We start from the raw sequence: 27,754 nt of genomic DNA on the forward strand, positions 1-27,754 counted from the left end.
GCATTTCTTTAAGTGATATTTTCATTTAGCAGGAGAGAGGTATTCCTGGAAAAAATGCCTACAGCAAAGATTTGAAAAATTAGGTGACTAAGATTAGGCTCCTAAACCCATAATTAAGTCTTTAAGTAAGCAGCCTGATTTTCTTGGGTGTTGAACACACAGCTGCTCAGACCGCCCCCGTTGGGAACACAGGGGTGCAAGGCGAGAAAAAGGAATGAAGAAAGAAAAGAGTCAGGCCACTCGCTAGGGGACATAATGGTGGAATTAAATAACTAGCTTGAAGTCAGTACTTTAAAAAATGGGTACCTTCACCCTTTCTACATCAGTTTCAAGCCTACTGCCCAGCACATTCACTACTGAAAAGAAAATTATACCTGTACACACGAGTGCATGAAATTACCTTTCAATTCCATTTAAAAGAAATTTTTTTAATAATATAGAAAAATACTAACTGGGGGAAAGAAACAGCACAGTATATGAGCAGATAAGTCAGATCTTAGTACCACAATGTGAGCCAAGTCCTGCACAGGTCAGATTTGTGCATTGAAGAGAATCCGGATTGTACGGAGCCCGTGCCTGTTTCTGGAGCCCTGCTCTGGCTCCACTGGCAGGGCCACGCTGCTGGGGCTCCATCACATTCCAAGTCTGCGCACACTGAACAGTGCATTTCCAAAGGACCGTGCTGCAGTGGGATTTGACAGCACTTTCATTAATCTCTCAAAATTACAGCCATTTTATTCCTGCAGGATATGTAGTTAATTTACATACTAATAACAAAACTGTTATGCAAACATTAAAATACACAAAGCAAAATCAATGCAATTTTGGTCAGCTATATAGCATCAGGATCAAGAATCTTTTCATGTAAACCTTTCTTTCCCTTACAAACAAAAAGCCTTCTAAGAACCTTTATTGCTTTATTGGCTTACAATGAAGATAATAAAAGAACCGAGATGAACCCAGCAGCTCTCGTGACAGAAAACAGCCAGTTCCAGCCACCTGACCCCCAGCCCAACTTGGCAGGGACCCACAGACTTTGTTCTTTCTCTGCAGGGAGAAGGTGACTCCTCTCCTGGTCCCAGGGGAAGGTGTGGACGGGTCCTCCATCCTCGCAGGCAGCAGCAACCAGCGGAGCTGTGGACAGGGTAAGAGAACCCAGAACATGAAGGAGGCCTGAAGGGTGAACAATGTTTGCAAAACAGCAGAAGGATCGCTGAAGGAAAATGTTGCCGTAAATGTTTGGGGATAATGGAGGATTTTTAGGTTTCTTAGTTATTTATTTCCACAGACATTGCATCTTCATTTTAATGTGAAGAGAGGGAGGTAAAAAAGCAGAGATGATGGTTCTACTGCTAAGAAAAAAAACTAATGACTAATGTGAGCTACAGCTTTAATTTGGCTGATCTGTACCCACGATATTGTGAGGTGGACAGTGTCTACATCTTTTAGCTCACTTCCCAAATAGGAATCAGTTAATTATTCTACTGATTCTAAACTAGCAGGACATATATACCTAATGATAAAGGTGAATCTCTAGTCACTGGACCAGGGAGGGAGCAAAAGGGAAGAAATGCAGGGGAGAGGAGCAAGACAGAGTTCAGCCAATTCCTCTGCAATAGAATAGTGGGGGAACTGCCCATTCTTCACTGATGGGCACTGACCCAGGCCACACCTCAAGGTGATAAATCCTTCTCCAGTGGAAGTTAGGAACAACTTAGTAAAACTAACCTGACACCCAACTCTTGGCCTGGATGTTAGTCTTACTAAGATGCAGGAAAAAAATTTAAAAACAAAAAATTCCTCTCGCCTTAGATCACAAAGAAGAGAGAACCATTTGAAAAGATGGTATTAAACTAGTCAGCATGATCCTGCTAATTTCTCAGCACTGACTTTCACAAAGGAGATAAGAGTAGGAGTAGGAACGAGTTTGTCACGGACTTCATGTACCAGCTCCAGAGCAGCATTTGGCATCCCTTGCTCATATGTCAGATGCGTGCCTCCGCAGAACTGCACGTACAGCTTCCCAGTTTATTTTTTAAGGATTTAATGCTGACTTAACAGAAGTGATAAATTGATCATCTGTTTACAGGGAAAATCTTGAAGATACTAATAAAGAAGTACTGTCAAGCTGCTAAAATTTTACCATAGTTGAATAATGGCAAAAATTATTCTCAAGATCTTGGCCTGTCTGCCCGGGTTTCAAGGAATCAGCTGTGGTGTTGGGGGAATCTGGTCTGCAGATGTCGATGACTTTAGCAATTGCAAACTTTCTAGAACTTGGCAACAGAAATATTATAGAATCTTGTGATTCTATTACTGATCCTCAGAGCTCTTAAAAAATACCCAGAAAAATGTGAAGGTAAGCACTGAGAATCTCTACAAGCTGATGTGTCCATATCCAACAGTAAATATTCTTTGTTGGATGTGGGTTCCCTGGCACCACATGAATTTCCAAAAAGTCACTGGTATAATGGCTTTGGCTAGTTTTTACAACCAGAAAGAGTTGCTCAATTTTTGAGAATACCAACTTTTATTTTAAAGGCAATTATTACACTCTTACTGAGTATCACAAAAAAGTTTCTCTATTATTTCCTATAATGGCATAAGGTCTGGCCAACTTTCAGTATCTGGGTTTAAGTCAGGTTTCAAAACAGATTTTCAAAAAATGAGGGAGAGAGAAACAAAAACTTGCAGTTGCTGAATTATGCTATTTATAATGACATTAGATATTCACAGTCATTACAGCAACATTGTGCTTTATGATCCTTATGATTTACTGGGAGAATCAGGCACGATTAGTAATACTTCACAATTCACTTGCTAATATTTTCCACAGGCTTTGGCTTTAAGGCGCTGCTGGGAACGCCACCTCACACAAAGAAAGTTGGCCACACTAATCACGTCCTGTTTGGCACCTGGTATGATATCCTGACAACAGACACCACATCCAAAGTCTTATGCACTTTGGAGATAAGAGCTCAAATGGATCGTTATATTTAAGTGGTTTCACAGCTATTACTGTTCAATTCTGACAGAAGATACTTACCCAAATCTTGAGGATACTCTGCAGAGCACCACAGGATTATAGAGAGGCTGTTAACATATTACACAGAAAATGATCACAACCCTCCGCTCTCGAATGTGACACTGACTTTGATAGTTTCTGCTCCTCTTGGTCACTTCAGGCGACTGAAAACACTTTTTGTATTACTTACATTTTCCAAATTCTACAGGCAAATCTTATCCTGCTGAGAATTCATAGCCCTCCCTTCCTAACCTCCACAAGACATTGTGCCTTAAATGCTCCTGTCTCGTGCAGGTGGGCAGCAGTGGTTGTGCCAGCCCTGTGGGCAGCTGGCGGCACCTCCCCATTCCCCAGAACACTCGCGCCTCTTTTGCAGACGGAGGGGTTGCCATATGCCAATGCAGGAGCAATTTTTGACTCACAGTCAAAAGCATCCAATAAAGTCAGTATACAGGATTTTCTGCCATATGGAGGAATCGTTATTTGGCCTTTTCTCTAGTTGTATGTCATTTAGTAAAATTGGAAGAAAAAAGGGGAGGATATTCTTTTCTTCTTTGCAGATCTTGCCCCAGAGTTCATCTACATTCAAAAGACAGCATTTGTTTCTGGTACCTAGAGAACCAAGTCAGAGCAGAAGGAACTTGTAAGCATCTAGGTGTTTAAGGACAGTGTTCTGTCCAATTCAACAGGTTTTCTTTCAGTCTTTTACACTTTGAATATGAGTTCTTTCAGGGGAGAGGGAAAAGTATTACAGAGAGCTAGGACTGGTTTACTTGGCTGAGAAAGACCCAGGTCAAAAAAAGAACCGCACCTTCCATGAAGTCCGTCATGGTGCGTTACCTGCAGTGAAGCTGTTTTATTCTCTCTGTACAGTGCAGCATTTTGCAGGTGTCACTAATAGCACTTCCCTGATGCCTGCATGTTCTTTATTTTTTTATAGAAACTAACATGGTATTACCATAATGCAGACATTTGTGGTTTAACTTTACAGAGCAAATATCATGGCTAGTGTACAAACAGGAAAGCAATCAGATACAGGTTTAATAGTTATAAATATATTTATAAACCTCAACGCTTCTCTGCTTCCTTACGATCCTCCTCAATGTAGAAAGATGTCAGGAGGAAGAATCCTCCTCCGAAGACCCCAACAAAAGCACAGAGGATGAAGCTGTACTGCATGCTCCAGAAACTCCACCGGAATGAGTGAGCGTTCCTGGCCTGGATGGCATTGGAGATCTAGGGAGAGAACGAGGCTGTCATTAATCTGCAATAACATCACCATCATCATCATCATCACCCTCCTCTCTTGGATTAAGCAGACTGTGTGGTCCTTGAAAAGAATTAAACCAGGTGGACAGGGACGAAAAGCCTGCTACGAAAGTTTGTCAAACCCAGGACACAATACTCCTAAACTAACTGCTGTCCAGCTTCCAATTGGTCAAGGAATCCCATGTTCTTTTATACCTTCAGTGCCTCCTGTCACCAGAGTAGCAAATACTGCAACCAGTGGTTATAATGTTTGGTAAACATTAACTCATTTTACCATTTTCTAGCCCATCTCCAGCGAGCTATCACAGGACAGACAATGGGCAACGATCTTTATAAATTCTTGATGTTATTTGATAACTTCATCCATCCTTAAACAGCGTCAGATGGATAGAAACAGGATTAGCATCAATGCATGCACAAGCAGCAACCCTCGTTAAAAGGGAAGCAATGGAAATTCATTTGAGAGACAGAAGTAGAAACTGCTTTGGAGCCAAAGGCATCTGAGGAGCCATGCGGTGACATTGTGAGGAACTGGGATAAAGAAGACAGCAGGTGGCTGCTTTTTGCACTGGTTGGAGGATGAGGTTTTAAAAGCTGTAAATTATAAACATTAATTTTATTTTTGTAGACAGGAAGAAAAGCTGATTTCAAGGAACTCAAGACTCAATACTCAACCCAGGAACTTAAAATCTCTTCTTAGCATAAACAAAAAGGTGAATGTTGAATGCAGTCCTTTTTATTCCCCCATTTGTTCTTGATGGTTAGAATATGCTACGTGACTTGAAATACATAAATATGAGACTCTTCAACCTTCACTGGGTTCAATATGATTATTTATGACAGTTTAGGAGGATAAGAGCAAGATCAACTCTAAATGAGCACTGAGGGAATACATCAAGCACAGTGGCCAAAATACAACCCTAATGTGTTTAACTTTAAAATCCTTTTTGAGAAAATCTCTGGAGCACAAAGGGAAGAAAAACAAACTCTGAAAAAGACTGTTCCTTGACTCTGCAGCCAGTTTTTAAGCTAAAGGGTTAGCTGAAGTGGGTTAGTAAACAATAGCAAGACATGAATGCAGAAGATTCAGTGGTTAATCAACAGCAGACACAGGCAGCATTGGTATTTTCACTCACAGCAACATTCCAGAAGACAATGCTGTGCTCATTGCACAGGACTCCACTTGGACACACAGTAGTTTTATTCCTGGATATATTATCTCTGTTCTTTGCAAAGTTGCAAGGTTAGTTGAGGTTAATCTCATCTGGATAAGCTTTTTTCGTCTTCACGTGTTTCAGACAGCTGCTATTTAAGGCCACTGCATGCAAGGTACTGCAGAAGTATTCTGCACACAGGTACTGGCAAGATGCAGTAGCACATTCAGCAGGAAAACTTAATTCTGCCTGTGCCTCAAAGGTGGCAAAGATACAAACATTTTCATCTTTCAGGCAGCAAGCATAAATCAACAGAATAGTCAAAAAATAGAGAACGCACAAGACATACTTCAGCTTTTAAGATAGCTCTCATTTTTGTGTATAATTCCAGCCATTTTTCATGACACAGGGATATCAGTTATCTTCCTCTCCTGTGCATACAGCCAAATCAGTGCGAGGGCAATGGTTTCATTATACACAGCAAGGAGCAAAGTGATCTCTTCATTTGCCAAAAAAGAGAGCCAGCAGGAGGAAGCTCTGGGTAAGAAAGCACTGTCCTCTCTGCCAGACAGAGCACACCGGCAGGACTCTGGTTTTCACCCAGCTGAGGATGAGGGGGATCCCCTGGCTGGCTCAGCAGCGGCTCTGCCTGCAGGAATGGATCGCTCAGGCATTTCTGTCTGGCCCTGTCTAACCCTAACGCCGTTAGCATGGCACAGGGAAAGAACAGATATTCCTGAGGTGAACTGCTGAAAATCAATTTCCATATGAACAAAACTTTAAAGCAAGAACAACAGTCTCCCATGTCCAGTAAAGTAGAAAAATCAAAGGTGTGTGTGCAGAATTACTGTGTCTGAAATCAAAAATAATGAAGGAAGGAAGGAAACAACACTGACAGATATCAGCCACTGGAACAAAACCAAGTGAACTGCAAGGAGCAAACAGGTTGCTTTGTCCAGAAGCACCTGAGATCAAGTAAGTGGAGAAAGGGCAAAGAAATCAGTTCTTAAACAATATGGGAGTCCAAGGTTAAGGTAATTTGAGACCAGAACTTTGAATGCCAATTAGCATGAAAAAGCAATCATTGCAGTCACTCTTGTTCTGATTTTCAAAAGAGCATTGACTAATTGCAAGACTTCAAACCTTATGATTTAAACTGAGAGTTTCAGGTCTCAAGGCATAAAATGGTATTTGATTAATTTCCATGAAACTCCTCATGAACTAAGCAGAAAGTGCTTAAATCCAAGTACAATACCCATGACACTGTCTTTGCAAAAACACACGCCTTCAAAAATGTATGAGTTTGCAAATTTAAAATAAATATAAATTTCTACACACTGCATGGAACTACTCACAGCTATCGATGTAGGATTATATGCTACATACCTGCTGTGTCACAGGACCAGGTGTTGCAGGCACGTAAAAATGTTTAGAAAAATGTCTTTCTGTATTCTAGTATCAAGGCACGAATTCGAGTAATTTCTAGTTTTGAAGCAGGAAGTGCCTACAATTCTGTGAGTGTCTTTCAGTTTCTAAAAGTTTTACCCTAAGGAAAAAGAATTCACTTACAATCCCGATGAGATATGGGCTGCCTGCATCTCCCAGCAAATGGCTCACCAAAATCTGCAGGGCAATAGCTGTGGACTGCCGTCTCGGTGTCACAACATACTGAAACAAAACACAGCCCACAAGAGAATGAATATTAACAGAGTGAATCTCATAAGAATGGCCAACTACTTATATAACATCCTGGAGAGATTAATATATTCATTTTTATATGTTTCATATTCAAACAATTTACAGGTTTAGAGACAAGTTATTCTGAGCAAAAGACTACACTGAATGTTTCATTGAGGAAAAAAAGATTCAAGGAAGCAACACACAACAGGAAATGACAATAAAGTAGGAAAAACATGACTCCCCTGCCTCCATTTGGAGACTCACAGCAGCTTGTATGGATTCCTGTGGCCATGCCGCTAGCAGGAACCTACAGCCACAGCCCTGCAGTCACACTGATTTACTGATAAGGAGATTCAGCACTGACAGCCGCTGAGAAAAGATCTGGATGTAGCTAAGACCCTGCAGAACACATCCTGACGGAGAGGGGACCCAGCCTGCCAGACCAGGAGCTTGATGGTACTTTGATGGCAGAAATTTGCTGCTTGCAACTGGATAGAACCTGAGATACAGCTGCTCTAATAACTATACCTCAAAATGATTCTGCTTTTGAGCACACACAGTTTAAATAACAAGTTGAAGAAGAAGATGTAATGCACATCCAGAACACGGCAAAGCATCACACAGATTAGAACTATTTTTTTAAAATGAAATATAGTAATTTGGGGGTAATAAGGGCTTTATGTCTGTGCTACTGAAGATCAACTGTGCCTGAAGTACAGTATGGTTCTATATAATTTGTCTCTCTCTTTCAATAACACATTTACGCAAAAAAAGCATTCACAGTCAGAATGCGACAGAAGCAATTTTAAACCTTCATACCTTTGCTTCCAACCACTTGCTTTTATCAGAGACAAAATGCTGAATATTCTCCCAGTCCTCGAAACCCTGCCTTGATTTTTTTTTTGGAAACTGATCTGAACATCAATTAGGGGATCTCAAATACTAATTAATAGTGTGAATGGTGTTTGACTAAGAGACAAACTAAAGGTATATAATCTATATTGTGGCTTTATAGCCACCTTCAAGGAAACACTAACATGCCTGACAAATTGGGTTTAGAAGGAAAAAAAAGATCCTGCTCTCCAATTAACTTAGATTTTCATTATCATTCTTTGCATTTAAAGAGGCCTCAAAATATCAGATTTAAAAAATATTTACCTGTCACTCAGATGTAGCTATATCACAATAGCAACATCAATGCCACATATTTAGGGTGGGTGCAACTGCATTAACGGACAGATAAGGAAGATAAGGAAGTGACATTGTTTGAAACACCAAGGTTAATTAGTCCTGTGAGAATAATAGCAAAAAATACTTCAGTGCCACATGCAGTCAAGACCTATCCATACCAGTATGTTACAGCATTTTAACTGTACTGCACAGATGCAGAAAGCAGCAGGACAATAAGCTGTATTAATGTAAGGGTTTGCAGTCAGGATGGACTGACAGAGGACTCTGCAGCACTGCATTCCTTCCCATCTTACAGCCCCCCCATCTGTAGGAGTTAGCATGACATTCATGCTTGGCATGAAGACTGGAGCTCATATAGAATCAAAACACCTAAAAGCCTTTCTTTTGAAAACAAAACCATTCATAGAAAAATGCATGATTTACAGGTTGTAGTTTGAGTATCATGGCAAGCTTTTCCCAGTGCTATGGTTTTCATGCTGTATGTCTCTCACAAACCTAATTCTGCAATGTTCTCTCCTGAGGGATGAGGGAACAGCCCGGCAGCTTCTGCTCACCATGCTCCTGGGACACTGCGGCCCACACTGAGGACATGCAGTCCACCCAAGTGCTGTTTGCTCTCAGAACCTGCCTGGAGTGCCAGATGAGCATCTGCACTTTGGGAACAGGCTCTTGTACAGAAAGAAAGATAAAGAAACTACAGCAGAAAACTCTCGGCTTGGGAAGTAAATGTTACTATGACAGACTGTACTAGACCAGAGACTGACAGCTCTTGGCTCTCCAAGGATAGCACGTCATCTGTCCTAGACTCAGATTTCTTTTCTTTTATTGATAATGACAGGCTGTGTTTGAGAAATACAAATCAAATATTGTTATGCACTTAATATATTGTGAGCATTGCAGACATGAGAACAGATTAATGCATTTTTTCTCTCTCCGTGCCCTGCACCACTTTCTTACCACATTTATTTAATATCTCATATCAGTAACTACAAGAGACACATGGAACAAAGCTGTAACAAGAAAAGTGGAAGATAAGGATAGGACATTTCCTGTAGTTACAAGGCTCATACAAACTCTGCCTGTACTATTATTCAGGTTCTTCTGCACAATGGAAACCATACGCAAGAGCTCAAGGCACTGTAGGGTTCACCAGGAAAAGAAGAATCCAAACACTCCCACACACAGGGATGTGAAATGGCCACAGCATCCTGCACGTCCACAGCGACTGCCCAGTCACCCACGCTGTGACAACAATGCAGATGACATCCTGCACACTGTCATCTCCTAGGAGATCCCAGTCCAGATGCCTTGACAGATAAGCAGGGTGCCCCAAACAGATGCAGTTTGCAAACCCTGTTGTGCTGTCTCTGGAGGTTTCAGAAATCCTCCTGCAGACTGTGACAGAGCTGTCAGCTCAGAAAGCAGATGGAACAGACAGGCTGGTAAACACTCCTGTACCTCCCAGGGCACTTCCAAACAAAACCAGGGACATGTTGGTAGTCTTCCCAAACCCCATATTAGCTTCCAGTTCCAGTATTCCCTACACTTTAGCTGCCAAAACCCTAAAAGACAGAGTCCCATGACTTCACAGATGGCAAACATATTTCATAAGGGACACTCCATGTACAGCCTCCCCGTATCCAGTGTATTGTGAGCAAGGCAGCTACAGCACTTCCCCACTTGCATATCACGACTGCAGTTGTACAGTAGGTACCTTCATGTTTACAGCTGAATACAGGGCACAAAGGTTGCTACATGCAATGCATCTTGATGTATTTACCACAAAGGAAGAAAGTCCTTATCATTCAGCCAGCATCTTCCTTTGTCTTCAGCTCCACAGGTCCCAGGATAAATTAATTTCTAGCTACATTGTCTGCCTAGTAGTGCCATGTGGGAAGAAAGAAAAGTCATTTTCATGGCAAAATAAGAACATGCATTAGCAAATCCAGCTGCATTATCAGAAATCCTACCAGTTCACAAGGGAAACAATGCAAAAAAAGAAATTACTGTAGTTATCTATGGCACCCTTCAGTCAATGTAATAGCAGTAATACACTGAACGCATGGGTTTTCAGCAGGATGAAACACAACTCCCAAATAAGATTGCCACTGAATGAGCAGACATCCACAACTTGAGCTGAGTTCCATCATTTTTTCTGATAAAACAATTAATAGCATTTAGAATTCAACAGATCCAACCTGAAGCACACTGATGGTAATACACTGAATGGCTGCTCTCAGGAAACACACCACTGCCCAGCTCTACTCCACCAAAGTTTTCACCTTCCTGCTTGTTGCCAATTGACACAATATTGCTTGTACCTAAACCCCGAAGTTTCCAAAATAAATACAAATGAGGGGTGTCAGTCACTTGGGAGACAAGAACTTCATCCTCTTCTGGATTGACATGGATGCAGGACACAGCACTGATGCTCCCAACAGACTTCCCGCAGGCTGCACCATGATGCAGCGTTCCCTACGCTGAGACCGAGTGCAAGCACGGCTACTTGAAGAATTTGCTGTTTGGGTTCAGAAAGGAAGAGCTGACAGTAATCACCTGCCTTACTTTCCTCATCATCTATCAACAGCATCTAACTCAGTGATGCCACCTTCCTTCTTAACAACGACAGAGGAGAGAATTAAAATATAGATGTAGGAGTTCAAAGAAAAGTAAATTGAGAAACTTAAAAAAAAAAATCCTTCAATGGTGCTTCAACTGATGAAGAGGAATGAGAATTGTAACAGTACTTGGTTCTGTTGAAAACAAACCAAACAGTGATTTCAAAATAAACTGAAATAGAGGCTAATAAAAAATTTCATTTTGAACCAGTGATAGTTTTCCTGCACTTGTTCACTGCTTCAAGGCTACAGCTCTCGTCTCATGGGATAATTGCTTCTGACTATTCCCTGAGAGTCAAGGAAGAAACAAAACCCTCTTGGTGCTGGATGAGGTTTTAAGCAGATAACCAATTCACTAATGCTGACTGCAATGTTTATTTTTGTATTAAAATTCTAGAGTGCAGAAAACTGACATGTAGAAAGCAGCACCATGAAAGAGTAACTTGGAATATAATGCAGCAGTCAATATCAGCAATGCTGTGTTGAAGAACCATGAAATAGAAGTTGTTCATTCCTTCATCTCAGAAAGACTCTTCAGGCTATGAGGTATGAGGATGAACAGGCTCATGTGAACAAGGCGAGGTCAAGTCAGTGGAAGGAGAGCTCTGGAGCGCTTCACAGCGAGTCCCTTTTGTCACTAGATGGTGCTGAGCATTCGGCTATTACTTTCAACATCCTTTTGCACAGCACACTCTAATAGAGATACTTTAATCTCTGCTCAGTTTTTCTACCACTTGTAAAAACAAGTTTAGTTAGCTGTTAGGAACGCCAAGGAGTTCTATCTTCTGAGCAACTAAGATCACAGTGACAGCAACCTCAGTTATAAATTTCCAGTTCCTGAGGTAGCAAGCCATGGTGACAGCCTTGTGGGCAACTATGTCCCACATGAGCCAAGGCTGCAAGTTTTCCTCACTGGCCTAAACTCCTGTGACATGTTATTGTACATTACTGCATTTTGTGCTACATATGAATGCATTCACAGTGGTCTTCATTTGAAAGATTTATTACGACACTGAAGTTTAAAGTAGCAATCTGCAAAGAAAATTGAGCTCCCTTAGAATGAAGAACTACTACATAAAATGGAAGATGCTCACGTGGCTTTTGCTCAGGCTCTCTTCAGCTACTGGTTTTCCATCATTTGCCTGAGGGTGGGAAATAGCCAGAGATTTCTGTTCTGCTGTGCCCTTACCTCTGGGTCTTCTCTCACTGGTCATGATGCCTTCACACAATTTCCTTACTTTGCCTCCTATCAGTACCAACTGCATCAGCATTTTGCCTGCGCCACACTTGCCTCAACAATCTCTGTCTCTCAGGTAACGTCCTACATGAAATGTTGGGGTTACAGCCACATCCACTGTTCTGTAAAACGGGGACCCCACAGAAGAAGGTTTTGAACAATGTGGTTGGACTCGATCTTAACGATCTCTTCCAACCAAAATGATTCTATGATAGTATGTTGAGAAAAGCTGAAAAACTCAAAATAAGGAAACAGTTTCACAAGCACTTACCAACAGTATGTCCGTGACAACAGCCCAGTTTACAGATAAAAACAGTTCTCCAAAGGCAATAAAAATCTGCAAAAGAAAAAAAAAAGAAAGCAGTGACTATACATACTGCATTGTCCTTCATTGTGAAGATGAAGGCAGGCTCACTGTGCTTATCTAAGAGTTGTTGTACATACCCATCTACTTACAAACCAAACACCTCTGTCTATGCTCACAAACACTAACTTCATCTTAAAAGAGGGAAAAGGAACCAGAGAAGGTAAATGGGTTGCTTTGTGTCACAAATCCTCAGCAGAGGAGCCAAAATAGGAAACATATACCATCCTCCTGCATAAACTGCAGTGAACTGCTGAACCCTAGAAGAGGAAAACAAGAGCCTGTGAAGAGAAACATCCAGCACAGGTTTAAAAAGTGCTTAAAGATCTCCCTTTGCTTGGTTTCCAAATGAAACCAGTAGAATACTTCTGTTCCCGTACAAGTATTGTTAAAAGCCCCTTCAGAGACATAACTTCCAAATGAAATGAGCTCCAAGAGACAAGCAGTCTCAAAGGCTCGATGCCCTGTGGGAATTCCCTGATTCAGCACAGATGGAGACCCAGCCATCAGGAAAAGGGGCAGGAACCCCAACCACCCCCACAGCTGTGATCTTAGGAAAGATTAACCCTTTCGGCCAGCCTTGGACATGGATTTGATTAGGCTGTACAGACTGATCAATCCTTGAGGAAAGCATTAAAGCTGCACTATTAAGCTGGAGCAGTTCTATAAGGCAGAATCAATTTAGTGACACAGGCCACAAGTCAGATGGCACCTAGGAAATAAAATCCATTATAACAACAGGTGCCAGCACCTTGTTTGTAAGGTCTTGGTCAAGATGTTGTGTCTGGGTGATGAAAACACAGTCCTAAGAAAGGCACAATGGCAAATGATCAGATTTTTTCAGAGGGGTAACCTACATTGTCCTAGGAAGGATTCATCTTTAGGAAATAAGATATGCTTTCAACCTAGAGTTTGAAAGAACATGAATTATTGAAAATTTTTCCACAATAAGAAAACGTGCTATTCAGTGGCTAAGGCCTCATACTGCAGAGAATAATTATTTCATACAGAATTGTGTTAACATTAGAGAGACAATCTTGCTAGCTTTTCTCTTCTTTCCTAAGGTCATATGTGGATTGCAGTTGTAGTTGTTACCCAGGCAGTTTTGGAAGGTAATAAATCATTCCACAGCTTGTATCAAGGTATCTTGCTGAATGGCAGCACAGCCTTCTGGTGTATCAACCCTTCCTCCCAGTTTGGTGTCCTCAGCAAACTTGCTCAGTCCCTTCATTCAGGTCACTGATGAACAGGTTGAAAAAGTTGAATCAGTATGGCTGGACCATAAAGGATCATCCATTTCTGTCTTTTCAAAAAGAACCATGCCAGGCAGGTGTATCAGAGACAAGAATTGCAGAACGCCCCCTTCAAAGGCAAGTTGCAGGGCAAGACTGCATCCTGGTACAGCGTTACCATCAAAGATAAGCCTGTTAAAATCTAAGTTACCATAATACCAAATATTTTTGTCCAAGGTTCCCAGTCACAAGGTTCAGTCATCACTTTCTAAGCACCTGCTGCACAGCAGACAGCACACGTCTTACACGTCTTTCATCTTGTTTTGGAGACAGGAACGCATTTAGACCGAGCCTCCTCTGAGATAACAAAACCAGATATTTTTCTCTGTCTTTTCGAAGATAGTCTTCGAAATCACAAATTGGGTGTGCAGAAAGAGAGGAGAAATCTCATGACATTTCAGTTCACGGACCCAAACAGAAACCTTGGAAGTCTGGTCACATTTCCATGTTAACTTGAGCATTCTTGTGCTTTGAAACATTTCTTCCAGCTTTGGCTATAAATGATTAAACCTGTCTTGTTCCCTTTCATTATCCACTCAAGCCAATGGAAAGCACCATACAGAAACTACTATGATTGCACACTGATGCACGGATGCTTTTTGGCTTCAGTAGCTTCCACAGAGTGAAGTGATGGAGACAGGTTTGGTAACATCAGAGTGCTGAGCAGACAGCGACTGGAAAGCCACTTTCCTGCAAGTGTCCTACACAAATGGAAGATTCGTTTCAGTGGGACCTTCAAATTGGATGTACCAGCTGGCACGCCACTTCAATTCTCACACCAGTATGAGTAGTGTCAGATCTTGTTTGGAAAGCAAGGAGAGGCACGGCTGGTGCCAGGGAAGGAAATCGTTAAGCACCTGTAGCGGTAAAAGTACTAGAAGAATCAGGTGCTTAGATTACATACAATTTATTAACACTGCACATTGTTGACATTGCATGTTGGAACACCTTGATCAAGCACATCAAACCAAACACAAAATGGCAAAGTCTCTGATTAAGAGACCAACTGGTCTCCCCATGGGAAGAAACTTAAGGAACAGACTTATCCATATCCTGATTGAGAATTTCCTCCCAGATAACACGCTGCATGAAAACACAACACTCTTTGCAAGGAGTGAAACATTTTAAACAAATTTATTTTTATCGGTTCTAAAAAATTCAAAACCAATATATTGATTCACTCATATAACACAGACTGGCAATTGAAACTGTTGTTCTGTTTCTTTAATGACAAAAAAAAGGAATCGAAGGACATAGTCAGAGCAGGGCCATGTGGGAACCTGAGTAGCAGAAAAAGAAAATGGCCAATTCTTTTGGCACTCAGGTGTGCAATCTTGAATCTAAAAATAATCTTCAGTTTCACATTTTGCTTTGTGTACACACTCTCAGGTATGCAAAACCATTTGTTTATTCCCTTTGTGTAAAAGTGTTTTTCCACAGGAACACACATTCCTGAGGAGTCAAAAGGAAAACCTCTTTGAAAAAGTGTTATTTTTAGAAGCAAAAAAAACCAAAGAAGTAACCTTTTGCAGAGAACTGTTGATTACTGTAATTAACTTTACTTGCGTCCTCTTATTTATGTTAATCATGGTAATTGTGGATATGGAGTCAGAGGAAAAAAGCTCAGAGTCTTTCCCTAGCTGTTACCAGATTATAGTTTAAGCAAGGTTTACATTCAGTTCCCTCTCACAGGGAGTTTTTGGAACAATTCATCATTCCTCATAAGGTTGTGTTTTTCCCTTTACCGAGCACAGAATGTAAGTGATTTACACTTCAGTTTGCGTTGCCAAAAGCTTGACTTTGAAGATCAGCTACTGATGTGGGGCTTTGAAGGTGATGGCTAAATTATTCTTAGCAAGAACTGTGTGTATTGTACTGTCACAAGTACAGCAATCTTCAAGCATTCAGAGAACAAAAATAAATAAGAATACTAAATTAGTCACATAGCATTCAAAATTAACATAAGATTGAGACTTCCTTTAACTACATTTTTAGAAAGGAACACTCTAGCTTCATGCAGCTAACTACACAGGCTTGCTATTCTGTTCTTCGGTGTGGGTGGACTCTCTAGGTCCTGAGGCCTGATTTCTAACGCTCTGACTGGTTGCCCTTTTCACAAGGCCAAGTAACGCACAAGGCGGCTTTCACAGGACAGACCGCAGCTGTGGGTGGTGTTAGAGCTGCCAGGCCACCATGTCACAAGTCACTGGAACCTCTTAATGGTCTAGAAGATTGCACAGAACTCTGCAAAAGCCACCCCTCTCCTCCTCCCCCTTCCTTATCTCCCCAGGATTGCAGAAGACATTTTTTGAATGATAGACAGCTTGGCACTTACAAAAGTGGAAAGGATGTTCGTCTGGGCCACCATCAGAGCTATGTAGAGGCACAGAGCAGAAACAAACATGCTTGCAGCACAGATCAGAGGATCAGCTTTATTGTTTATCTTCCTCAATCTTCTTGCAGCTTCTGCCCCAGCAATGACACCGAAGATTCCCGTTCCGATGGTGATGCCTCCAAATATTAGGCTGGTGACAAAGCAAAGGATTCAGTTGAGCATAGTAAGACAATACTGTGGGAAAAAACAAAAAAACAAAACAAAACAAAACAAAACAAAACAAAAAGTAGTGTTAGCTTATACCTTTAGTTTCAGAGGAATCTTTATTGGGGAACTTGAATTTTATTCCACTCAATCTAACCTTCCGTCTCCTTCTAAACGTATTTAATCCTAAGCCCCAACTGAAACTAGGCCTCTGCAACTGGGGCTCTGTCCTGTGGAGCAGATATTTTCTCATTCACAGAGCAGCATTATGCACCCAGGCTCAAGGTGCTCAGTATGACCTGCCTTGGACATCCAATGATTTAGGGGAGACACAGACATCTTGATCACCCTGTGAACAAATCTACTCAGTCATCCCTAAAACACAGATGGAAAAACTCTGTGTCGCACTCTGCTGTCTTGGAAGAAATCCTATCACAGGGAATTATATATATCTAAATTATAACCCTCTAGTTAGCACAGCTGAGATGAGTAATTTCTGACTATAGGAAACATCTACCCCTTCTCAGAAGGGTTCAAAGAATACCAGTTAACTAGTGGGAGGTCTGTGTAGGATTTTCTGAACACAGAATTTCAAATGCCACTCAGCTTTGTGTGTCTGCAAATGCAAATGTGTTCTCCAGGACAAGTTCACTTTTTAAAAATACGTGTTTGAATAGCTTAGAAGATTCAGCTTCCAAAGAGATTTCCATATGTGCTTTTTCTCAAATGAGATCCTAGTGACAAAGCCAGTCTCTTGCAACAAGACCAGTGGTGCCACTGATTGTTTAATGCATCATCATTCTGAGGCAAATGGGGACAGGAGCATTGTGTCTGGAGCACAAGTGCTTCTAAATATTTCAGAGTGCTACAGAGTAAGTTCTGTACCTTTTCCTAAGCTTTCTCCGACTGCAAAGCAGAGTAACCAGCTAGAATATGATCTATTCCTTTAAACCACAGTGCATCTACTTCTTAATTTCTTTCTGGCTGATCAAGAAGAACTCAATAATTCTACAAGAAAAAAAACCAAACAAGTATTGCTATACAAGATAACAAACTTCAAGCATATTTGTACTCTCCCTGTAAGTTCTTCAGGATTCTGATCCATCACTCACTATAGCTTGATAGTGACAACATGGATTGTCACTAGGCAGAATAACCATCTTAGAGATTTGTCCAGAAGTGGCAAGTTCCAACATGATACTAGTTGATTGAAACATTCATGGAATTGTGTTTAGAAGATTGATGTGTTGTAAATGGCAGTTGAAATAAACCTACAGCTGGAAAAAGGGAAACAGCTAAAACTAAATCCAAGCACAGTTTAACTGACAGGGAGTAGGACAGTACAGAAGCCTAGTCCAGGGAAAGGCTCTGATGGGATCTTCTAGGGTCTGAGAATACTCACTTCTCTGTCTGATCTGTTCAGAAGTATTTGCACAAAGACCTGAACAAAAACTTCCCAATGCCTATCTATGTACCTTGAAAGCAATGAGACTTGAGTCAGCTGTGGTGCCCCTTGAATTTGTGTTTCTAGGGAGTCCAAGGGACACAGTGCTGATCCTCAAACACAGGCTGCAACTGCTGAACAGCCAGAGATGAAACGTCCTGGAAGTATCCCCGGGCAGGTCTGGAAATGTGCACTGACAGCTACAGGTCTGACATAGCTGTTTATATTATGTTTCTTTACATCCCCCTGGAATAACAGTCTAAAACCTGCCTTGTGCTGCTTCTGGCACTAGCTTATGCCAAGGTTATATTTAGAGCAGCCTGTAAGAAGCAGTACATGAGGTCAAACTCTCAGGTGCTCCGTTTTACTTCCCTGAAGACCATGTCTGCTCTAGCAACACTACTGTGGAATAATAATTCAGAAGGTGGATTATAAAATAAAACATAGGCTATCGCCTTCAGCTAAATAAAGGAAGTATATAAACTGTATCTGTTAACAGAAACAGCTGCAAAACAATCTCATTCACAAATCAAAAGAACCCCATTACCAGAAGACACACTCAAGGTATGATCACTGCTTTTCCCTTTAATTGTCTTTACCTGGAAAGACAACGTAGTAAGCCATTAGTTCTTGGAAATCCATCGTGAAGGCAGAGACTGAAACCAGATTTGGGAAACCTCCGGCAGAAAGGTAAGGACACTGGTGTGGAGGCCACTGGTAGCGAGTCTGTACACAGAAGTGTCCCAGTGCTCACTGGTATTGCAAGTAGCCATGAAGACTCAAGGGGAACAGGAACAGCAAACACGTTTTTCTATTCTGGGTAACACATTGTAAGGAAAAAAAAAATCTCTTCCTAGCTGAGGAAAAGTGATCTCCAAAAAGTTGTATTATGATTACTTCGAAGTTCTGTCCTGTTGTGAATTCCCCTTGCCCATACAACATTTGATACTTATCATGAATCTAGACAGCCTCTGTGAGTGGAGCTCTGCTGGCAGTTACTCACAAGACCAAATTATCCTGTCTTGATGTAATGATATGATACTAGTTCAAATTCATCAAGCTTGCTTTATTCTGGGAATTACAGTGACCTGGCCAACACAGCTAGACTTTTAAAACCAGACTATCAAGAAGGCAATAGGAAAGTTACCAAACACTGGATCTAAGCATACTTAAATGGGTATTTAAGTAGTTTGGGGTGCACAGTTGATTGTCAGCTGAAGTCTCCTTGCTAAAGCTGCCCCTTTTTTCCCATAAGTGTCCCTGCTCCTTCTTTCCACTTAAATAGGACTGGCAGCATCTTTCCAGTTAACTGAGTGGTTATAAACAAACAAATAGGGATGTCTCAACATACCTGGAAGCAATTTAACACTCACACCCAATTGCATTCACAAGAAGTGTTTGCAGTCACATCCTACCCCCTGCCTTTGGGATTTAGCACTGTGCAGTGTTTCCAGGTGTGTTTCCGCAGTCGTGCACACCTCACCTGTTAGATGAATTACATGATTCTTGGAGGCACGGAGACACAATGCCCTGGACAACCTGAGCCCTGTAAAGAAACAGCGGAACCCACATTCCCAGGGCTCCAGTAACGAAGGCCATGGCAGTCAGACCCAGTGAGGACCAGACAAAACTCCAACTGAAAGTCAAAAGAAAAAAATGAGAGGTACTAGAAGAATGGTGTGTGAGGAAAAAGGGCAAGCCTACCTGCAATATCCAGGATTTTAAGCAATAACAACATTCATTCAAACATCTTGGTAACAAAATGCACTTCCTTGAAGATACAAATTTTAATTAGGCTTTATCTATGAACATCAACAGTGAAATACTAATTAGAGCAAAGAGTATGACCTACTGATTTCATATTAAACCCCAGACGTGGTCTCTTGCAGATTTCATTGCCAATTTCTGCTAAAACAACTACTGCGAATTTTTTCAGAGCAGAACTACAACAATAGAGTGGCCAAGAATTTAATGGCTTAGTAGATAAAGTGTTCTATGTGCAAGTCTAAATGCCTCAGGATGGTTTTAAGTTGTTTGTGTAACCAGTATAAATAACAGTAACATCTGGGTCTTCCACACTGTTAAGATGCAGTGGCTGAAGCACTCCTGAACTCTACCTGAGTAACTACAAACAGATGCTCAGTCTGCAGAGAGAGTTTTCAGATAAAAGGAGACACATTTTTAGAAACTACCCAAATCTTGTCTCCTTCCTGCCCTATTCTAGGAGAAAATTAACTTTTTACTGGTCTCCTTCTAGTTAATAGCTTAGGAAAAAGCCCCCTTTGAGGTCTATAGTGAGGTGTGAAATGTTAAGACTAAATAAAAGTGCTGCAAATGACCAGGTGACAATCAGATGAGTGGACTTGTTAAGATATGGACCTAATTCTTCATCTTCTAAAGATAAACAGCTCTTGGATTTGATTAAAAATGGAACTACCTGGGTTTTGGCAGCATGTCCTTATGCTTTGGACATCAATTGCCAACAGAAAAGAAAATTGAAATCTATTTTTACAACATTGCTGGAGGTTGCAAGGAATGTCTTTGCAGAAAAGCAACTCCAACAATAGCCTAGTTGTTGAAATGTCAGAAACGTTCTTTTTTGATTCAGGGAAGTTCGTTTTTCATTCACTTCACACTGTACTGCCTACAAATTGTGATCCAGGAAACTGGATCTCTAATGCACTTGCTGTTGGATGCAAACAGAATGCAAATCTCATTGCCAATTAGAAAACACTGGACCCTCTAGAAAAGGAACACTCCAGAGACAGCCAAGGTTGCAGAAAGGCACATCTCTCCTAAAAGCCTTATCTCAGCCCCTGGGCAGCAGCCTGCGGGCACAGCGGTGTGGAGCTAGGGCTGGTGCAGGGGCACAGCGGCATCTGCTGTTCTGCAGCCCAGTTGGTGCTTCCTCCCTGCCCATGGCAGGGGCTGCAGGGTAACCAAGGTGAGAAACTGGCTGCAACCCGTGTTTTACTTGCTCCTGCAGGTCAGCTGGTGTTGACTTGAATTTTTGTGTGGTTGAAAGGGTCACCTGTCAGCCGCAGGTTAGCCGGTCAAAATACATGTACAATCATTTATAAACCATATTGGGGTCCTATAGACGCTGACCTCTTGTGCCAGAGGCACAGCAGGCTAGGCTCACACATACCATATAAAGACTGCCTGAGACATGCTGATCAGACCTTCCACAGGCACTAAGAATTACAGATGAAGTTACACCTGCAAAATATGCACTTCTACCAATCTAGCTTACCCTACATCTTAAAGCAAGAGGGAAGGGGAAACTCAGTGTGAAGTAGAATTAAATTTAAATAGGAGCACGCTGCCATCATAACTTTGCCTCTTTCTTCCTCCTCAAAATGGGAGGATAGCAGAAGCAAAGAAATTTCAAACATCTTGTGTAGCATTCCTGTAGTGGAAGAAAGATTTTATTAATGGTGTTTCAATCACCTTGTGTACAGCATACAATACAAAGGAGCTGAGTGGGATTTATTGGCCACATTTCTAATAATGGAATGGTCATTCCTCAGTGGAGGGAACCTTTTTTGCTAAACTCACTTACTTCTTGGCCAGTGATATGACATCTTGACACCAAGTGGTCTTGGCAATTCTGTGTACTCCTGGTTTCTCAGCTGCTTCTCGTATTGTGCCGGAGATGCTCAGAGCTCTGTGTGCTGCTGTCCTTCTCTGGGTCCTGTGAGGGACCAGTAGAATCAGAAGAACCAGTGCTAGACCTCCCATGCAAGGAGTTACCTGTAGAGACGAGGCTGGTTAGATCAAGGATACTTTTTTTCTTAGAGTGAAAACCCCACAGCAAATCAAATTCAGTGTTAGAATTACATATCGCAGAATTGCAGATATGTTCAGAAATAGATGAAATCTGCTGTTTGTATATCATATTTGTGAAGAAGACAAGGGACTTTGGTGTTTTATGGCAACTTTGGAGGAAAGATAATAGATTCTCCCTCCTCATCATACAGATACATGATCAGTCTCTGATTCTGGATAAAAACATGTGAAGAAAGAACTCTGGCCACAAATGCAAGAATTACTGATATAGTAATCGGTGTTATCTGAATAACACAAGACCATTAGTCCAGCAAACATTCTTCCCCACTCATTCTGTACTTGCTAGTTAATTTTACAGATTAGTTAAGAAAGATCTGAGTAAGTATTTCCGAAGCACTAGGTGCTCAGTATGAAGAGACATCAAGATGACATGACCAGAAGAGTTTTTTTTTTCTTGAAACCCTCAAATAACAGAAGTCATTCCCAACAGCATTTCAGAAAACAAACTCTATTTTCCTAAAGAATTATGCTAGTGCTACCAGTATAACAATCAATTAACTTTCAGTTTGCTCTGAGGAGGTCTTGGTGCATTGACAACCTTTGCAAGTGTGTCCTCGGGTAAGAGGGACATCGGCACCTGCCCTGGCTGCTGTACAATGTCACTTCTGCCTGCTCTCACTCTACAGGACGTGGGTATGAATCTTCCACTTGTCCTGCAGGAAGAGTTCTCTTAAACACCAACTTCATGACCAGTCAGACAGCAGAAAGTCCTTCCATTGCTCACCTCTTCTAACACAACAAACATAAGTAATCCAGACCCCGGTGATGACGCTGATTTTACAGTGAATGGCTCAGGTCCATGAGTGGAAGGAAATAACTCACCCTGAAAGCCCAGTGCCAGTCCCCTGTGGCCTCTGCCATGCCGGCTGCCAGGACATAACCGAGACCACTGGAAGCAACAGAAAGGAATAATCAGTCGGCACCAATGACTTCTTGCTGGCTGAGATAATGGCTTACCAGCTAAGGACAGCACAGAGAAGTAGTCTGTCTTAGTTTTCGAAACAAATAAACAGAAACAACCCTCACGGTCTATGCCAATCTGCTTGCCAACCAGCATTAAAAAGAGTCTAACCTTCTCTGTGCAAACTTGTGCAATGGTGGCAATAATGTCCCAGATTCCTCTTGGAATACACATTCTGTAGACTGCCACTGCAAACCCAGGTCAGACAGCCCATAAAGTTTATTATTTACTCTTTTCTGGGGTAGCCACCTCTATTAAGTCCTGTGGGGTTTCCTTTCATTTTAATCTGCCTTCTGGGCTCAGCTTGGCTGCCTGCTCTAATAAACAGGATGCCTCCAAACCACTTAAAAACCCTTCTCCACCTCTTCTTCAGACAGCATCAATTTAACTAAAAGAGGAGAGGGAAGTGCCAGTTCTTCCTTGGGAGGCATTTAATTGAGAGTTCTTGAAAAATCTGTCAGGTAAACAAATATCTGAAAGCTTTTGTCTTCCAAAACCCAGAAATAAATCACATACCCCATGCACATATTTCTTTTAGAATTGATTCAATATTTTATTCAAAGTCTACCAGTTTTCAGAGTTTAGATTCTACCTTAAAAAATCTGGGGGAAAAAAAACGATTTTTTCTTCAAGATAAATAAAGAAATAAGCTTAACCAGCTCTATTTAAACATTCAAAGCAAGTGACAAATCCTTTTGCAAGAGCCAGTCCAGGTATACATCAAAATCTGTCTAATCAAGGCTCATGGTACATTGAATTGCAGGCGAGGTCAGACAGAATTTCAAAAGGCAGGTCAGTTACCAGCAAGAAAACCAACCTTCCCACTGGAATGAAGATATAAAAGATAGATAACATCGTGGTCCTTTTTCCTTCCTCAAACAGATCTGCAATGATGGTAGGTGCTATTGTGGAAAAACTGGCTGTGCCGATGCCAACTAGTCCTCGTGAAAGAAAGAATATCCAGTAATACTGCAGACAAAAGACAAATTATAGTCCAAAAAATGCCCATATGAGAAAGAAAGCAAGCTTACTATCGAAGAGGTGCATTTTAGTGGATCAAATGTGTCAGAGGAAATGAGAATTCAACTGCCTTTTGCATGTCTGTATTCCCTGCACTCACACCTGCTTCCCTCACATCCCACTGCTGTGCTTTCCACTTTCTACACAGCAGTGACTTCTTAGAGTGACACCCAGAGGAAATTAAGAGGGCAGGGTGAACAGACCACAAGCTTGCCGAACAAGCTGCAACACTGTAAGGTCACAATTAACAGAATTTGGGACAAAAATAAGATCCCATCAATTGCAACAGTAATGTGTGGGTTCTCCGTTGCTTAGGCTGGGCTCTGCCATCCCATAAAGTGCTCCTACACAAAGTCTACTTAGTCCAGGCTTGGGGAGTGAGTGCTCACTGATCACATCTGTGATCAGAAAAGGACTCTATTAGTTCCTGCAAGACATATGCAGATTGTTTTCACAGTACCCTCTGAAAAAGCAACGTACCAATTCATTGATGAATGAACTGCCTAATGTCACACCAGACCAGAAGAAAATACCAGCTCCAAGGATGATTTTCCTATTGTACCGGTCACCGAGGTATCCAAAGAGGGGGGCAGCCAGCATGTAACACAAGATGAAGACTGGAAATCCAAGAAGGAGCAAAGACAATATTGGTCAAATTCTTTTCAACATACGCACTCCTCACCATTCAGACAAACTCAGGTTATTTTTTAAAGCAGAGGTTAAAGGCAGGCTGAGTTCATAGAACTAGTAGGTTGGTTGATATTTAGAAGAAGATAGATGCAGTTTAAAAAAAACATATATAAAAATAAAACGTGTGAATTTCTCAAGTTCTGTATTTCTTGAGAAGTTCCTTCATCTTTTGTGATTCACATACTGTAGGATTTTTGAAGGACTCAACTCCAGCCTTCCCTAAACTAAAGACTTTCAGTTTTGCAGTATAGTCAGCCTGCCCACAAGTGGAAGTGAGCAATACCACACATGAGCAGGAACTAGGAAAAATAAATAACTAGACTCTATTTTAGGAACAGACCACCTAGATGCAAGGAAAAGTAAACTATCTGAAGAGATTTTATTACCTGTTTGCAGCAGACCTGTATCCCCATCGCTAAGCTCGAAGTATTTCTGTATATCTAACAGGATTCCTGCAAGAGAGTGAAATGCTCAATGACAGTGAAGGGCCCTGCTCAGTCCTTGTGATGCTGTTCATTTGCCAACTCACAGATTTATCTCAAGAACAGGGCTTGCAAGAACAGCAACTGTTAATATATTCATTATATACAGTATTCTAATTAGCCAGGGCTGCAGATCTATCATCTCATCTATTCTGCATTTCTGCATTATATTTCTGAAAAAAAAATAAAACCACTAGAAGATGCTGCTTTGAATAAGCATCAGTTTACTCTGATATTGAAAGATATAAATTAAAAAGGAAATTTCTTATCATGCAGCTTTAGTTTTGCCAAAATAGTCAAAATCAAAACATTGTTAATAGGATGAAGCCACCACTTGGGAGAACAAGTTCTGTGTAAATTGTCTGTTCACAGAAGCTGATCTACAGCAGAACAGAGCTCAGCTCAGGGTGAGGTTCACAGGAGGTGCCCGCTCTGGTCTTACGGTGGATTTTAGGCATTATGCCGTACACTGTGCTGCTGCAGCCACTTCAAAGCATTCTTGAGCCAACAAGTTTAAAGCTAAATCCATGCACAGTCCCCACGGTTGCAGCATCATCAGTGTCCTCACTACTGATGTCTCAGCGTAGATCAAGGTCCAGACTAACAGCAGCACCACAGGTTTTATGGCTCCTTTCTCAGTGACTTTTGCACATATTCTGCATTTAGGGTTTTTCTAATGGTCTCAGAATTTTAAGTCAGTGACTTTGTTCAAAATAACAAATACCTTCTGAAGGCCTGTCCTAGGAAAGAACATTTTTCATAACTAAAACAAGACAATCAATTTTATCTATTCTTCCTGGTAGCCAATTATCAACACATAGAAATGCTGTATTACAGGAACTTCAGTTTTGGACTGATACGGTATTTAGTACAAATCACAGCTGACACAAGACTTGAACTGAACCACAACTTTATCTCTAACTTTCACACAGAGCACCATTAAAATGTTATCCCCTCCAAATAACTGAAATAACTGGCCTGGCCAGTTATTGAGAAATTACAAAGCATCGATCTGAGCAACTTGGAACAGAGTAAGAGATCACAGGGGAAAGTCTGTCTGATCACCGTTATTAACAAACTGAAGATTTAATTCCAGCAGACAAGTGGAAGAGTTTGTTTTCTGAGTGAAGATTGATGCAAACTCTGTCAAAGCCTGTGAACAAAACTGCCCGGAAACCACAATTTCATAACTGCCACCGGCTTACTTTTAAACAAATACTGAAGCTGCTTCTTCCTCACTTTCCTGTTAACTTATATCTAATAATATGTTCAGACATATGGACAGCCCAATTCAAAAATACTGATGCAGGAATTCTGTGATCCCACTGAATTCTAGCAGATGAACAATATATTGCTGTGATATAAACTGCAATTTACAGATTTCTCCCATGACACAAAAGGTTATAGAGTTAACTAAAAAGTGTTTCGGCCATATATTGTCATTAAATTATATGTTTGATATTTCAAAGGCCTGGACACTATCCCCACCTCTGCTCTTAAATTTATCTGTGTCCCTGAAGGTACCTCATGCACAAAAACTGAGCATGTTAACAAGGAGACAAGCTTTACTTCACAGGCCTTCTCGAAAATATTAAGCTCTTAGCATGTAGAGAAGCCAAAGAACAAGTTAAAGCCTGGAATGAGCCAAATGACTGCTAGCATTTAATACTTCCAAGCACACACCCTCCTAGCATCCCAGTTCTTGCTCAAAGATATTTTCATGCTCTCCTGTTCTCTGCCCTTCTCCAGGGAAAGTTACTTGACAGTAGAACTCCCATATGGAAGTTTTTCACCAACAGTCTTGCAGTATCATTCAGCATGCACTCCTACTTGTTTCCTTCCCTTCTGTGTGTGTGGTTATCAAGTACTCAAAAGAAAAAAATTTTAAACTGCATTCTCTTGACACAACCGTGTTACACTCTTCAGTGCAGAAATCACACCATTTCCAGCAGATCATGAGGAAGTTAAGCCTCCCCTCAACAAACTTGAACAAAGACAATATACTTTTGGGACTTTTAATGAGGGGAATGGCATCACCATTCTTCAGATAAAGGAATGCCATATCTAATCTGCTAGAGCCAAAGAACGCCTGGTTAGCTGCTGTATACAATACAGGGAAGCTTCTTAGTCAAATCTCTGTAGAATCCAGACATGCTCTGTATGCTAAAGTCTGTTTGTAAAAGACTTAGGTTTAAAACCACAAATCTTAAGCATTCAACAAATGTGATTTTTATAAGCATTCTACTAACCATTAATAACTACTACATTATTTATTGGTCTTTCAAGAGTTATAATTGGCCTTAAGAGTATGACCAACAGGCTAAAGCAGGTGAGAAAGATTAAAAAAGACATAAAGCATAGCCTTACTTTAGAAAACATTTGTAACTACAGAGTAAGTAGAACTTTTGAAAACTTAATTTTCTTTTTCCTTAGAAGGAGAAAAAAGGCTCTCACCTGGTACAATAAACCAATCCATGAAATTTATCAAATTTGCATAGCACAGCACAGCAGCTACCAGGTAATGTCTCTTTGCTGGACTGTTCCTTGGCACAGACATGGATGGACCTTGTCTCACACGTGCTGCAGTAGCTCCATAATTCTGCTCCTCAAGAGGTGGCTGGAACTGCAAGCCTGTGTTTTCATGTGCATCAGGGTTTTGCATATTTCCTCATGCAGAAAGTCATGAAGTGTTTCCTTAGCGCACCAAGCTACAAGTCGGTTTTGTGTTCAGGCTATGAGGAACTTCAATCACTATGGTCATTTCCGGCAATGATGCCCAGCCACTAAAAACTGAAATTAAACGTTCCTTGCAGTAGGAGCAAAGAAGGAAGCTGCAATCCTGTGTTTTTGCAAAAGCAAAAGTGCTAAAGTGCTACACCTTGAAGACAAGGAAAAGTAAATGTAAAAGCAAAACAATCCGTTGTGCATCCAAGGAACAA

The 27,754-nt window shown here is 41.1% G+C and overlaps 1 protein-coding gene across 10 annotated transcripts in view; it reads right to left on the reverse strand.

Moving 5' to 3' along the window:
* Positions 1-462: 462 nt before the first annotated feature.
* LOC136109923 (protein spinster homolog 3-like) overlaps positions 463-27,754 on the reverse strand; it is a 43,217-nt gene continuing 15,925 nt past the window's right edge. For 7 of the 10 annotated variants that reach the window (XM_065852962.2, XM_071817118.1, XM_071817117.1 and 4 more), the window contains 10 exons: positions 24,720-24,785; positions 24,124-24,260; positions 23,441-23,592; positions 22,485-22,551; positions 21,376-21,566; positions 19,297-19,449; positions 16,166-16,355; positions 12,446-12,511; positions 7,018-7,116; positions 1,145-4,261 (listed from right to left, as the gene is read on the reverse strand). In XM_065852962.2, coding sequence (XP_065709034.1) covers positions 4,094-4,261; positions 7,018-7,116; positions 12,446-12,511; positions 16,166-16,355; positions 19,297-19,449; positions 21,376-21,566; positions 22,485-22,551; positions 23,441-23,592; positions 24,124-24,260; positions 24,720-24,785 — 1,289 coding nt within the window. In that variant the 3' untranslated portion in view covers positions 1,145-4,093. The other 3 variants (XM_065852956.2, XM_065852954.2, XR_010652559.2) reach the window with 3 other exon arrangements.

This window comes from Patagioenas fasciata, chromosome 19 (genome assembly GCF_037038585.1).
Source record: "Patagioenas fasciata isolate bPatFas1 chromosome 19, bPatFas1.hap1, whole genome shotgun sequence".
In the NCBI taxonomy this organism is placed as follows: Eukaryota; Metazoa; Chordata; class Aves; order Columbiformes; family Columbidae; genus Patagioenas; species Patagioenas fasciata.